General features: G+C 45.9%; 1 protein-coding gene across 1 annotated transcript in view; it reads right to left on the bottom strand.

The window, feature by feature from the left end:
- The window catches only part of LOC123521717 (nuclear RNA export factor 2-like), a 46,592-nt gene that overhangs the window by 26,872 nt on the left and 4,600 nt on the right, over positions 1 to 15,120 (bottom strand). Inside the window, exons 2-15 of the mRNA XM_045290578.1 lie at positions 8,216 to 8,279; positions 5,669 to 5,843; positions 5,348 to 5,495; positions 4,065 to 4,137; positions 3,824 to 3,915; positions 3,604 to 3,711; positions 3,330 to 3,439; positions 1,638 to 1,674; positions 1,262 to 1,330; positions 1,121 to 1,176; positions 924 to 1,031; positions 773 to 831; positions 549 to 664; positions 409 to 451 (exon numbers count right to left, since the gene is read on the bottom strand). Coding sequence (XP_045146513.1) covers positions 409 to 451; positions 549 to 664; positions 773 to 831; positions 924 to 1,031; positions 1,121 to 1,176; positions 1,262 to 1,330; positions 1,638 to 1,674; positions 3,330 to 3,439; positions 3,604 to 3,711; positions 3,824 to 3,915; positions 4,065 to 4,137; positions 5,348 to 5,495; positions 5,669 to 5,843; positions 8,216 to 8,279 — 1,258 coding nt within the window. The remainder of the gene's footprint in view (positions 1 to 408; positions 452 to 548; positions 665 to 772; positions 832 to 923; positions 1,032 to 1,120; positions 1,177 to 1,261; positions 1,331 to 1,637; positions 1,675 to 3,329; positions 3,440 to 3,603; positions 3,712 to 3,823; positions 3,916 to 4,064; positions 4,138 to 5,347; positions 5,496 to 5,668; positions 5,844 to 8,215; positions 8,280 to 15,120) is intronic.

Below are 15,120 nucleotides of genomic sequence, written 5' to 3'. Positions count from 1 at the left end.
CACAACAAGATGTCCGATCTCTTCCAGTTGATAAGTTCTCTACTCTGCATCATGCCCTGTGATAATCTCTTCACAAGTGCATTTGCCATATTTTTCACAGTAGCCCAAGAGAGGGATATTACTAGCCTTATTTTGCAAAAGAGTTGACCAGGAGGTTAAACAGGAGCCCCAGGGGGCCATTGTGAGGGTACATGATGAGAGCCAACACACTCTATGTCCTGTGCCTCTACCACCTGGGCTGTGTTAAGTCAGGAAAGCCGTCATGGCTGTGGGTCAGTAAAAGTGAACTGGGCTAGGGGCAGGTTGGAGCTGGACAGTATAAAGGGAACGTTAAGGGAGTAGGGAAGCCTGTAGACCTCTGCGTGGGAACAGTGGGAAGCAAGGGGGAGAAACTTGGCAGACACTCACTCTCCTTGAACTTCCCACGGACAGAAAAACAGAGCGTGGTTCTCTGAAAGAGAAAAACAGCTCAGGCTCCCAGGAACCCATTCCCTGTCCTACCCACCTCTGTCCTCTGTCCCTGGATCAGGCCAGAAGCCACTGCTCACCATCTGGGCACCCACGTCCACCACGAAGGAGCTGAGGTCATGCTGGGTCTTGGGCAACATACTAAGGAAGTCAACAATCTCACTTTTTGTGCGTTTCACCAACAGAACACACAGGCCTGTGGGCAAAGTCAAGAGATGGTCAAGGGCTGCCTCACTGGCTGGGTCCCTGTGTTTTACCCTTTCACTCCTCCCGCCCCATCCTATCTTCATTCTGACACACATACCGATGTCCTTGAACTCTTTCACAGCCCTGCTGTCCTTGGAGGACTTGCCGCAGCTGATTCTAGGCAGAAAGCAGGAATAGGAGGTGGGGACTGGTCAGAATGTGCTGGGCAGTCAGAAGTCCAGGGCTGTCGTCTGGTCTGAGATACTCACCGGGATGGATCCTCAGTGTGGAAGAGAGTAGTCAGTGAGAAGCAGGCATTGTCATGGTAAGCACTCAGGAGTCCCTGTCGGTCCCCATCATCATAGATACTGTAATACCTGAGCAGAAACAAAGACTCCTTAGAGATGTAACAGACCCCCCTGCCCTCACCAATGTGTAAGCCACCTCAGGCCCAAGGAGTTCTTACTGTGTCAGGAATTTCCAGACTAGATCCTTCAGGGTCTCTGATCCAAAGACACTCCCCTGGAATGAACATGGACTTCAGCACCCTAGCTTCCATGCCCTCCTCATCCACCCCTTCAAGCCCTGCTTGGTCCTGCCGCCTCACCTTGCAGAATGGTGACTTCTTGTCATTCCCAATGTCAGAGAAAAGAGGTGGGGGCAGCACTGGATCATCCTGTGGAGGGAAGATGTCAGCAGTGTTGACTGCGCTGGGCTTGGGGCAGTTGATGGACAGGGAAAAGGATCAGCACAGGAAAGATGGGCATCATTCTCATGGGGTCTTCACCAGAGAGACCATGTGCTGATGGGGAAGGGAAAACAAATTCCTTGTGCTCTATCAGCTTCCCCAAGGGGGCTTCTTGCTCAGGGAGATTAGGGGCAAAATCCAAACAGTTTATCTGGCAGGGTCTATGGAATTCCGGGCAGGATGTGGTGGCATTATGTAGCAGGCATAGGAGTCGAGGAAAATGTAATGCTCTCACCAGGCTTAATACCTTGGGGAACAGGTCCAGGAGGTCACTGTTGAATGTCAAGGCAAAAAAGAAAATCAGAGCTTGCCTCCTTGTTTGAAACAAGCCCACCTGCACAGGAACAGAGATGTGTGTGTCTCACCGAACTTTCAATGTCACCCGTCATGGACACTGGGGCCTCCCCCATGGACTCACCCAGACAGGGAACTGGGGGCTGCCCCTCTCCATGCCCCTCTCCTCCTCTCCTTCCTCTTGTGCTGCTCTCATGGGGACAGTCCTGGCCCCTCCTCTAGTGACACAGAAGCATCATGAGAGGCTAGGCTGCAGGCATTCCTCCCTACCTCATATCCCTCCCTGCAGGTTCTCAAAGAAGTCTATGAAGAATGAGGGCATGAGAGAAGGTCCAGGGTTTTTCTACTACACCAGATGTCCAATGCTCTGCCAGGGCTGACTGTGGACAATCCCAGGACATCCCCTAGGGTTGCAGCAGAATGTTTCTCAGGCTGATGAGCGAGGCAGCATAAGGAGGCAGGGAGAGAATCAGGACAGAAAGCCACTGAAGGAATGGTGTGGTGAGAACGGGAGACACAGTCCATTGGAGACGAAGAACTCGTTAAAGGGAGACCAGTGAGGTGAAGTTAGTTGTGAAGGGTGGGCACTGGGGAGAAAGAAGCAAGGATGGGGAAATGATCCCCTCAGCTGCCATTCTGTTTATCCTTCATCTGCCATGGAATAGAAAGCAGGTCCTTGGTCCCCTGTGTGTCCCCCTCTGAGGTGGGCATGGGAAGAGCAGCAGCCATGGGGCAGCAGAGGTTCCCCAGGAGGAAAGGCTCAGGTGACTGCAGAGCAGGGGTTGGAGGGTCTGTGGCCTCTCTTGAGAGCACCACTGCTGTCTCTTCTGGTGGCCTCTGTCCAACTGGGCCTCCCTTAGTTGGTCCCCTGTCTGAGGAACCAGGCTACCTTCGACGACCCAGGGCTCTTCTGAAGTTCCATGCAGGATGGCTCCCCATGCTGTTGGGAGGGCTCAATGCCTCCTGTCTCCACACCTGGTTATGCCTCCAGCCTCACACACTCCCCACCTGCTTCAGCATGCCCTCTGCTCACTGCAGGTGACCCACTTCTCACACAGCGAGTCCAGCTTTCTCCCCCCAGCAAGGCCCAATTCCTATCTTTGAGCTAGGGGAACACATGTCATCATACAGCCAACCATGGGCCCAGTCCTCAGCATGGGGCAGAAAATCCCCACAACAACTGGAGAGAGGGCAGGGGAGCCCCTGGAAGCAAGGGAGAGAGCAGCAGTTTCATTCAATATGGGGAAAAGGCTGCATCAGGGTAGAGGGCCAGAAAGACCTCTCTAAGTAGGACTCCCTGGCCATGAGGTAACTTCACAACATGGTCTGATTCAAGGTAACATCCAAGGGGAAGCTAGGCACTGTGTGCACACCCCCTGTCCTGGAGAGGACCAGGGAACTCTGATTTGCGGAGCATTTTCAGGAGAGGCCATGCCAGAGATGTTTGGTTGGTGACGTGTGGACAAATGGCGGAGAGCAGGGAGCAGGCAGAGGGAAGGCAGGGAGACCTCTAAGCACACAGCAGAGAGGGGAAAGAATAAGATATGTGGTTCTTCCACGTGACTTGGGCAGCCTCATCCTGCACGGTCAAAGGTAGCTGCATGTCCCCAGGGTTTCACCAGACATAACTGACCTTATGTCGGTGGGCTTATCCGGAGAGGTGGTGCACAGGGGCTTTCTGCCCACACTCATCTCCCCAGGCTCCAGTCCCTTCACTGTGTCCATCTCCCCTTCAGCCTTCATCTGCAATGAAAGAAGAAAACATGAACCAGGGACTGTGAACCAGGAGGGCCCTTCCCCCCAATGACACCATCTCCCATAAAAGGCCTTACCACCTGTCTTTTGTCGCCACCCTAATGAGCCCTGCCTCCTCCCTTTCCCAGGGTGCTCTGGCAACTGCTTCTCACCTGATTTGCTAAGCGGTTCCTGCTCTGCACGGTGACATGCTTCTGCTCCATGTTGGCCAGGCCAACCAGCTGGTAGCGTCTAGAGTTGCTCGAGGTGAAGGCCAAAAGCTGTGGTGAGAGAAGAGGCTCCAAGTGGTGACATCTGGGACAAATCTACCCTCCACCCCAGATACCCCATCCCCACCACCACCCTCAGCATGAGTAAAACAAAAGGCCTCACTTTGGGCATGTTCTCCTCAAGGAACTGAAGGGAGGAAGCCGTGTCCTTTCTACCATTCAGTCCCATTTCAGTAGCACGGTGCATCACTCCTTCTGGAATAGGAGACAAGGGGTCAGGTGGATGAAAGGGCGCAGCTGAACCAGCCCCAGCACCAACCCTTCCCTAAATTATCCTCTAACTGCACCTCCCTCAAAATCCGCTCTGCACCCAGATGCCCCAGAATGGCTGCTATCTTGTATACCTGAATCTGAGTGGACCTCCTGAGGAAGGTCATGAGCTCCCTGGCAGCCCTCAACTCCTTTTATCTTGGTCACCTGCAGAGACAGAGATATGGATTAGTGGCTTGTGCCTCAGGTTCTGGGAGGGTAATTGTCAATGGAAGGAGCAGTGGTGGGTCTGCGCGTGGCCATACACCTCTGCAGTCGGTATTCCTTTGTTCAGTTTCCCATTTTTTGACACCAGCTCCTTCTGCATAGACTGGGGCACCACAGAGGGGTTGTCAAAGACAGGGCTCTGCCAAAAAGGGAAGTGATTCAGCTAAATACCAGGACCTTTGAAACCCATCATGGAGCAAGAGACTCCCATCTTCACCTGCCCAATGGCTCCTAATTAGCCTTGGCCATGACCTGACACACACCTTATTGCTATCTTCATCACAAATTTTGTTTTTCTGACATTCTTAAATGCAAGCTCAACGCTGGCACTGACCTGCAAGCTGTGGGCCTGCATTTGCCCAGAGTGAAATTCAGGGAGAGCTACATGAGACCAGAATCCTTTCTCTGCTTCGATGCTTCACTGGTGCTATAGCCACATGGTTGTCTCCGGTGCCAGAGTGAAGGAGATATTTATTGACCCTGGGACAAATTTGGCAGCCAGAACATGTCACACATTATGCCACATGGAGCCTAGGCACATCAGCAAGGATGTAAGAGGCCGCTATCATGATGGAAACAGCGTACAAAGGAACCTAAGCATTTGTTTCTTTCACAGAGCTTTCAAAGTGTTTCTACTCTGAGTGTAAAGTCCGTTATTTCTAACCTGTCTATGATTCGAGGGCTTGATAAATACTGTTTCTGCACATTCCAACCTTTTCTTCCAAATGTTCACCTTCAATTTTCGTAGCATGATTCTCCTTTCCTAAGCTTCTGGGAGAGCCTCCTTTATGTAGACCCCGCCTCCCCCTTTGACAAGGACACCAGAGTCTCTGACCCAGCCCTGTCTCCTCCAACCCGTCAGTTTGAACTAAATAGAAGCAAGCCATGGGGAATTGCTCCATCGTCTTGTGAGCAGTTTACACCTTTTCAGACCACCTTCCCCCTTTCTCCCTGCCTCCTGCCTGTTTCCTTTTTATTGCATCTGCCAACATACCTCTAGATGAATCAAGGTTGAAAACAACTAGTAAGAAAAAGCACACTTTACCAGCTCCCTATGCCCGCGCAGTGTACCCAACGTCCTCCCGTGGGATCGGCACAATTCCACCTACTGTTTCCCTGCCCCTTACATCCACTTTGCCAGGACACTCACTGTAGTCACGGCGAAACGACCAGCGCTTCCATCCTGTCTGTTCCCCTGCATTCCTGTGTCTGGACCTTTTCGCACTCTCTCCATATTACCTTGCTCTCCTTTATGATATCTGTCTCTCCGCTTGAAAATGGAGTTGGAATAGGGGGTGCTGTGGTGACATAGAGAGGCAATAGGTTATGACAATGTTCGCTCATTTATTAATCCCGTCCTGCCATTCTTGATCCTACAAGGTTGTAAACTAGAAGAGGAATGACAACATGAAATCTAATGTCACATGTCCCATTTGGGACATGCATGCCCCCATACTGGCTGGTCACTTACTATCTTACTGCAGAGCTGACCCGGGAATGCCACATTGCTGTGTTTTCCCCTTGCTCCTGGCGGGGTAACTGATTAAGGCTAGGACTGGCTTGCTCAGAAGACTTGGGAATTCTCCTTCTCAATAATACTTCAGGATCTTGCTGATCACAGTGAAACATCAACTTGTGATTGTTCCCTGAAATTGGAAACAACATATCAATCATGGTAATGGCAAAAAAGGTCCAGGGGTGGGGGATGGAGCAAGGATGGTAAAGAAACACCATTGATGTTTTTAATGTAAATAGAAATATACCCCTGTGCTACCAAGAATGAAATATTCCACTGTGGTTCCACTTTAGGGGATCTGAGAGGTAGGCAGTATTTGTAGCCCAAGGTGGAGCAAGCACAGAGGAAAAGGTGTGAGCAGAGGGTCCATGATGCCATGGCCCTTCCTACTCATCTGATCCCTGTGTGGGTGGCCTCAGATAATTGCATAACACCTCTGACCCTGACCTCCCTCTTTTCTTCTGCAGGAGTATGAAGGCGTTCCTTGAATGTTTAGTGTTGCAGTTCAAGGTTGATGGGCAATTTGCATGCCTTGAAAGAAGACTTTGAGGAATGAAAGCTAGAGTTGAGGGAAATAGACAAAATGAAGCACGGACAGAAGAAATGATGGAGAATATGCAAGGAGGGCTGAAGAATTACTGGGGATGGGGTGAATATATGTCACACACGGTCTATTAGGGTCTAGAATCAAAGAGCTTGAATAGAGGAGTACTTAAGGAGGTCATCGCAGAGGATTTCTGAAAGTAACTCAAGACACCAACTTGTTAAAACCAAACATCAAAGAGGTAAAAAGATACTTTGTGACAATTGATTACTTGAGAATAGACGGAGTTTCCATCACGATCAAAGTTTACATTTTTGCATGAATAAAATAATGACAAAACAACCCTGAACTTCTGTCCATCTCAGCGTAGACACCAGAGTATACACAACAAACACAGAAGAGAATATAGGGATTGGCATGCCCGGAATCGTGGGGGACATTTTTAGTGAGTGACATATAAAACTAGCAGATTCTCATCTGTTAAATTGTGAAGATTTAACCAGTGTGAGCCACAAAATTTACTTCATTGGCATACAGCATGGCTCATTAAAAAGCACACGTGAAATGTTATCTTGCAGATCATATGTGGGGCCCTTAAACAGCCTTCTCTTTGCCACTGAGTCCACGGTGATTCACAGCAACCCAAGAAAGCACAGGAGAACTGCCTCTGTGGGTTTCATGGACTGTATGTAACCCACTACGTCAGTAGAAAACCTCACCTTTCCCACCAAGAGAGCCTGATGGTTTGGAACTGGTGAACTTGTAGTGATCATCCTAATTGGCAATTCATTATATCCTCCAGGACACCCAAAGCGAGAGTGCAAACCCTTCTGTAAACCCAAACTCACGGCCATCGAGTCAATTGTGAGTCCTAACGACCCTATTGGACAGCGGTTCTCAACTTTCCTAATGCTGTGAGCCTTTAATAAAGTTCCTCATGTTATGAGGGCCCCCAACCATAAAAATGTTTCAGTTGGGACTTCAGAACTGTAATTTTACTACTGTTACAAATCGATATGCAGGATGTATTTTCATTGTTACAACTTGAACATAATTAAAGCATAGTGACTAACTACAAAGACAGTTATGTAATTATGTGTTGTGAAGTATTTGTTTCTAATGAAAACGAAATTAAATTTTGCGTTGAAACATGTTGTAGCACGGGCAATAGTCTTCACTCCGGTTACTCAGATATGGCCATATCTGCATGTGGGTGCACCCTCCTGGAGATGGAGACAGGAGCATTTTCTCAGTTCCTAAGACCATCAGAAATACGTGTATTCAGATGGTCTCAGGCGACCCGTGTGAAAGGGTCGTTTGAACCCCCAAAAGGGGTGCCACCCACAGGTTGGGAACCACTGCTATTGGACATGGTAGAGGTGCCCCATGTGAACTTCTGAGACTGAAACTATTTACGAGAGTAGTAAGCCCCATCAATCTCTCAAACACTTTTCTTAAAATACTATCATCTAATTGGAACAGTTAGGGGGCCCCTTCCCAGAGATGTAATACAAATCCCGAGACGGTAAATTCCCCACGTAAAAAACCCTGGGTACCTTCCTCACTCCACAAACCGTGAATCACTTGACTCATGTCTGTCTCCTCAACCAGGAGAAGGACTTTACCTGAGCCGGGGTAAATCACACAGAGGGGTTTTCCATGCCGTGTCCGTCAGCCCCCATCCTTAAGCTCCTGGACAAGTCACCTGCCCACCCTACTTTGTAAGGATTTGTTGGATTCAAGGCTAGGAGGGGAATGGGCTCTGAGAGTGCCCTTCCTAACCCCTCTCTCCTGCTTCCTGGGCTGACCAACTCACTCACCTTGTTGTAGCTTGCAGCCAGGAATATGTCACCATGGTCCTCACTGGGATTTCCTGATGAGAACTGTGAGGACAGGAGCCTGGGGTTGTGGTAGATCAAAGTGGTAGAGCTTCAGGAAGGCGAGAGCTACCCACAAACCTGCTTGTCGGAGCCGCCCAGGACTGTGCTGCACAGTCAAGATGGAGTCTCCACAGGAAATATCCTTCCAAGGGCACAAAGAGGAGTTGCTCAGGAGGTCGAAGAGAGTTAACTTTCTGTTCTTACTGCACCCTACGATTGCTACTAACTTGCCACTGATTTCCAACCAAGCTCTCCTCCCTCTCCCTGCAGAGGAAGCGAACTCTAGCCAAGAAGCCTCAGTTAGAAATATTGTAGCTAAAATTGCAGAGATGTGAGACTACGCTTTGGATCACCATGTCTCTGTGCTGCCACCTTCTGCATACCCATGGAACTAGGAGCCCTTCTCCCCCAAATGGGCTGTAAAAGTTGGTGGACAGGACCACTCCATTGTTTAATCAGAGTTAAGTGCCTAAGGCAGAGCACAGACCATTCTAAAAGCAGGGACCTTCCATTCACTTCAGCACTCTATCTCTTCAGAAGGCGATGCCCAACTACAGTTCAGAAGACTTGTAAAAGCTACATGCAGGTGACCAGTGGCTGTAACCTTCTACGTCATTACCAGTCCTTCCTTCCTGAGGGACAGCCACCTCAAGCTTCAGTAATTGCCAGGCTTCACGGATTGAGAGGCTTGAGCCTGCGTCCAAACCATAGGATAAACCTGAGCCAGCCTGTACGTCACCGAGTGAGTCTGAGGGCTGAACGTCCCACATATGAGCAGTCAGCCGAGCGTCAGCTCCACCTGAAGAAAGATCCACGAGTGAGCAAGTTTCAGGGGTTCACCATGCTATTATGACTGGAATAGCTGGCCCTTCGTACGATCCGCGCTGTCAAATGACTACAGATCACATGGCTGCAGGATGATGCTGACGGGATCAGAGTTGTGCAGATCACAAGACTCCCCTGGTTATGAAAAAAAATAGCAGAATCATGTGACCCTATAAATGTGCGCATGCATGCACACACACAACTCCCTTTCCTAGGATGGCTGTGTTGCCTTCTGACAGTATGGTTCTACGATATTAGGACTGTCCTGATTTTATGGTTCTGGAAACCCAAACTCTAGTGTTTGTGTAACCGGACGTTGCCCGTGTTACTCAGCCACCCCTTGCTAGAGGTGACTTCTAGAGACCTTCCATGGGATATAAGCTTGCACTGTACCCACCTCTACTTAATGTGATAATTGAATGGGCTTTTATTTAATAACTCTTTAATTTTAATACATAAAATTACTACAACACAATAAAATTAAATTAAAAACCGAACTCATTATCATCGAGTTGTGCCAACTCATAGTGACCTTGTCTGACAGGGTAGAACGATACCTGTGAGTTTCTGAGTCTATAGCTCTTTATGGGAGTAGAAAGCCCCAAACCAAGTTCTCCCTTTAAACCATCACAATTGGCAGGGCCGCATGACCCTCTAAGTGCACTTGGGGGCCAGCACACATGCAATATTGCTTTCCTGAGTAGCCCATGGTGGGGGTCGGGGGTGGGGGTCCTGACAGAAGGGTTCTAGGATAGTAGGCTTCTCAGGATCATTATGGTTCTGGAAACCAAAATTCTAATGTTTCTGTAACTTGAGATTGTAGATGTTACTCAACGACTCCTTGATACTGGTGCGTTCAAGGGGCCATCCACAGCTTAACAATTTGGAATTTACCCTACCTCTGCTTAATGCACTTGTTTTATGTGCTTTTTTCTAATCACTATTTAAATTTAATACATTGAAATTACCCCAAATACAATAAAATTACCACAAAAACAATAAAATAGGTCCTCCTTAAAACCATAAGCATTCTCATAATGTAGGAGCCTGTTAAATACAATTAGCGGTGGGAACATGGTTGCCTTGATGTTTACATCCTGTCTAGAGCAGCCCCACAGGGGTCCTGGTGGTGGAGTGCCTTGCATTTGGGCTGCTAACTGCAGTCAGCAGTTCACTACCACCTCGTGAGAATCACCTGACTTTCTACTGCCTTAATGAGTTACAATCTCAGAAACGAGGTTCTACTCCGCCCCTGAGAGTCATTGTGAACGGGCACTGAGTGGATGGCTGGTTATGTGCTGGGTTCTTAATCAAAAGGCCAGCAGTTTGAAAGCACCAGCTGCTGCTCAGAGGAAAGCTGAGGCTCTCTACTCCCGCGAGGACTTACATTCTCAGAAACTCACCGGGGCAGTTCTACCATCACCTCTGTGATTACGAATGGACTCGATTGAACGATGCAAAGGAAATGGAAACAAATGAATGAGCTTTAGTTATCAATTTAAAAAATCTGTGCCGTGATTACTATATGTGAAAGGTACTTTCACAGATAAACTCATTTCATACTGATAACTTTATGATGGCTATCCTTTTAGGAATCAAATCTTACAAAGGAGGACCTTGAAGTCCAGGGGGTGGTAGTAGACTTGGCTAAGAGATCACAGATCTTGTTGATGGTGGATTCAGGATTTCCTCAAACTCTGTGTTCTGGTCAATCACCAGATTCCCCAAAGAAAATTCATATGATTTCACCCTGACTAATTCAAACACACAGGAAACCCAGGCACTGTGATAGAAAATTTGAACTCAGGGAAGATCTTTTTGAAATGACATTTCAATACTTTGAAGTACTATCCATGCTAACAACAAAGTGAATCTAGTCAAGGAGCTGGCTAGATTCATGTGAATGTACAGTTAGACCTTTTTCATATATGAAATATTTGTATATAAAGCCTCACCTATTCTGACCTATAGGAGTAAATAAAATACTAGATGATAGAAGACATTTCTTCTTTTCAATATACATTAAAAATTAAAATAATTAGAGAGTATCAACATCATACTTGTTGCTTTCCGGAACTTTAAGAATTAAAATATAAGAAGCTGAATTCATTAGGATTGACTCTGCTAATCCTCCTTAGAAAGAATGGAGTATACACTCTATTTCTGAAAAATCCCATTTCACAAAACCTGCAATTGCGGATTTGTCTGTGAAATCACAGCTTTGTCTGCATGTCCAAAATATTGGAATTGGTGTTTCTGGTTTGCAGGCTTAGGCAGTACTAGTGGTGAGATTATTTTCGCAGGTGCCTGCAATGTGGCATGACTACAACAATCAACTGAAGAAAGTGCACAAGGTTAAGTTTTCATCATGGTTAAATCAAAGTATTTAACAGAACAACAGAAAAGTGGGTGAATGGAGATGTCGGACAGGGCAAGATATGACAAAATAAAAAATATAAATTATCAAGGGCTCATGAGGGAGGGGTAGTGGCGAGGGAGGGGAAAATGAGGACTTGATGCTGGGGGCTTAAATGGAGAGCAAATGTTTCGAGAATGATGAGGGCAATGAATGTACAAATGTGCTTTACACAATTGATGTATGTATGGATTGTGATAAGAGTTGTATGAGCCCCTAATAAAATGATTTAAAAAATCAGGATATTTAAATGTAGGGACAACAGGCTGTGTTTGTAGTTACAAATCTATCCATAAATGCCATGCATCTGTTTTTGATAAAGCATAAAGAGAGATGGCAATATTCGTGTAGACTTTAGATGATATTGGGAAATTATTTACTTGACATATGTCAACACAGGATATGAAAAAGAACCTACACCTTTACAATAGTACTTACAAAGAAACCTCAAATGGACTTTAGGATTCATCTGTGCACATTCCAAGGGATACCTGCTATCTGTCCCAACTATCAAACCACATGTAGATAAGGCAGAGCAGCGGTGTGAGTCACAGGTAAATGCTATGGAGCTTACCTGTGCTCAAGGGAGACTTCGACAGTATTGATTGTGATGCTGGACAACTTGTGTCACCTAAACGACAATCTGATGCTCATAGCTCTCATTCTTCCTCTGAGATGATTAACAAGACTTCCTTGGGATTAGAAATTACATATATATTTAAGTACATCGGTGATGGGTTTTCAGCACTCTCTAATGTAAATGGAGTGGGGGACTAAGTCTATGGATGGATTCTGTAAGGCTGGAGTCCACGTATGCTAGATGTTTAAAAACTGCATTTAGAAGGGCTGATGGATTAAGCGTTGAGTACTTTTTTATAAGGTTAGCAGTTCAAACACATAGCTGATTTCTCTCCAGTGACAGGCAGTTAATCAGATTTTTACAGTAACACAGTGAGAAAGGGAGAGATCCTTGCTGGTGTTGCCCCATGTCAAAATTCACACTCTGTCCACCCTCCGATGGGCTCATTCTTTAGGGACTTGCACAACATGCAATTGGCAAATCGCAGACACAGGGAGAACTTTTGTCAGCCAAAGGATGGAGAGGAGCTAGAACCTAGGGATTGTTTACAGGGTGTTTCTCATGAATTTGACATTTATGAGACTCAGAGTCTGGTCCGTTTGGTCAATCAGAAAAATAATTTTAATTATTGTCCTTCAAACCATCATGAGACCAGATTTTACATAATAATTCAAGTTGCTTTTCTTGCAACCCTATTTATTACACTTTACTCTAAATACTTGACATGGATCTGTTAGAATATGATGGGGATGAGGGTGTTTCACCATTTTTTATTTTCTTTTTAGCACTTTAGATTTGAGTAACTGCGTTTACTGTTAAGTTCCATGGAATCAATTCTGACCCATTGTGACCTTATGCATAATGAAACACTGCCCAGTCCTGAGCCACCCTCACAATTGTCCTTATGTTGAACCCATTGGTACAACCAGGGCTTGAACTCATGTCCTCGAGGCCCTCCCTCTTTTTTACTGCCCCTCTACCAACCGTGGTATGCTCTTCTCCAGGCACTGGTCTCCCTGACAATGTGATCTAACATATAAGACAAAGGCTCTCCATGCTCGCCTCTAAGGAGCATTCTGGATGTACTTCTTCCAAGACAAATATGTTTATCCTTTCAGCAGTCCATGGGACTTTCAATAGTCATCTCCAGCACCACAATGCAAATGAATCGATTCTTCTTCTATAGTCAGTGTTCAACTTTCTCTTGCACATGGGGCAGTTGAATGTATCATGGCTTGGTTCCGGTGGGTCTTCAAAATAATATCCTGACTTTTTAATATTCTTAAGAAGTCTTGTGCAGAAGACTTCACTAATGCAGCCCAACCTTTGATATCCTGATTGCTGCTTCCATGAGTATTGATTATGGATCCCAGCAAGACAGAATCCTTGACAGCTTCACCTTTTCCTCCGTTTACCATGATGTTATTACCTATTGGTCCAGTGGTGAGGATTTTGGTCTTCTTTACATTGAGTCATAATCCATACTGAAGGCTACAATCCTCGATCTTCATCAGCAAGTGCGTCAAGGGCTCCTCTCTTTCACCAAGCGAAGTTGTGTTATCCACATGTAGCAAGTTGTTAATAAGCCTTCCTCTGATCCTGATGCCACCTTCTTCTTCATCTAATCCAGCTCCTCTCTGGTGATTTTTTCAGTACACTAATTGCATAAGTAAGGTGAGAGGCTATAACCCTGCCACACCCCTTTCCTGATGTTAAACCCTGCAATATTCCCTTGTTCTGATCGCACAACTGCCTGTGATCCCTGAGCACAAGGGAGTCTTCTGTGGTTCTCATTCTTCTCCAGGTTATTCCCTCAGTCAGATGCCTTGGTGTATTCAATAAAATCCATGTAAAAGCCTTTCTGATATTCTTTACTTTCAACCAAGTTCCTGCTGACATCACTGATGATATTCCCTGTTCCATGCACTCTTTTGAATCTAACCTGAACTTCTGGCAGCTTCCTGTCAATGTACCTCTGCAACCAGTGTTGAGCGATCTTTAGTAAAATATTATTTGCGTGTGATATCAATGATATTTTCTATAATTGGAGCATTGGGTTGGGTCACCTTTCTTCAGAATGTACACAAATATGGATCTCTTCCAGGTATTTGTCCAAGTAGCTGTTTTCCAAATTTCCTGGCATACATGAGTGAGTGCTTCCTGTGCTACTTCAGCTTGTTAAAGCATTCCAATTGGTATTCCATCAACTCCTGGAGTCTCTTTTTGGCTAATGCTTTCAGTGCAGCTTGAACTTCTTCCTTCAGCACTATTGGTTCTTGCTCATAAGCTACCTCCTGAAAGGTAAAATGTCCATGAGTTGTTTTCGCTACAGTGACTCTGTGCATACTTTCCATCTTCTTTGGATGCTGCTGGAAACATTCAATCTTATGCCCATAGAATCTTTCAAGAGTGAAACTCAAGTCTTGACACTTCCTCCAGTTCTTTTGGTTTAAGTTATGCTGAGTGTGTTCTCTCTCTTTGCTTTTCTAACTCTAGGCCTTTGCACATTCCATTGTAATATATGGCTTTGTCTTCTCTAGGGGTATTTTGAAATTTTCCATTTAACTCTTTGACTTCATCATTTCTTCCACTTGCTTTAGTCACTGTATAATCAAGAGCAAGTTTCAGAGCCTCTTCTCACACGGACTTTGATCTTTTCTTTCTTTCCTGTCATTTTAATGACCTTTTGCTTTCCTCAAGAATGATGTCTTTGACGCCATACCTCTGCTCAGCAGATCTTCTCTCATCAGTGTTGAATTCAGTAAACATGTTCCTGAGATGTTTTTGAAATTCAGGTGGGATAGACACAAGGTCATATTTTGTCTCCCCGGCATTTGTAATTTTCTTTACCTTTACCCTGAACTTACATAGGAGCAATTGATGGTCTGTTCCAGTAAGCTCCTGGCCTGGTTTTAGCTGCTGCCATTGAGCTTCTCCATCACCTCTCCCACAGACATAGTCCATTTAAATTCTGTGTATTCCATCTGGAGAAGTCCATGTGAATAACCACCTGTTCTGTTATTGAAAAAGTTATCTGCTATGAATATGTTTTGCAAAATTCTATTATGCAATATCCTGCTTCATTTGTATTGCCTAGTTCATATTTTCCAACTACTGTTCCTTTCTTTTAGCTTCCAACTTTTGAGTTCCAATCTCCAGCAA

The sequence above is a fragment of the Echinops telfairi genome, unplaced genomic scaffold (assembly GCF_000313985.2).
Source record: "Echinops telfairi isolate 266 unplaced genomic scaffold, ASM31398v2 ScPeMD7_44;HRSCAF=162, whole genome shotgun sequence".
Taxonomy (NCBI): Eukaryota; Metazoa; Chordata; class Mammalia; order Afrosoricida; family Tenrecidae; genus Echinops; species Echinops telfairi.
The sequence above is the reverse complement of the archived record's forward strand: the minus strand, read 5'-3'. Positions and strand labels throughout refer to the sequence as shown.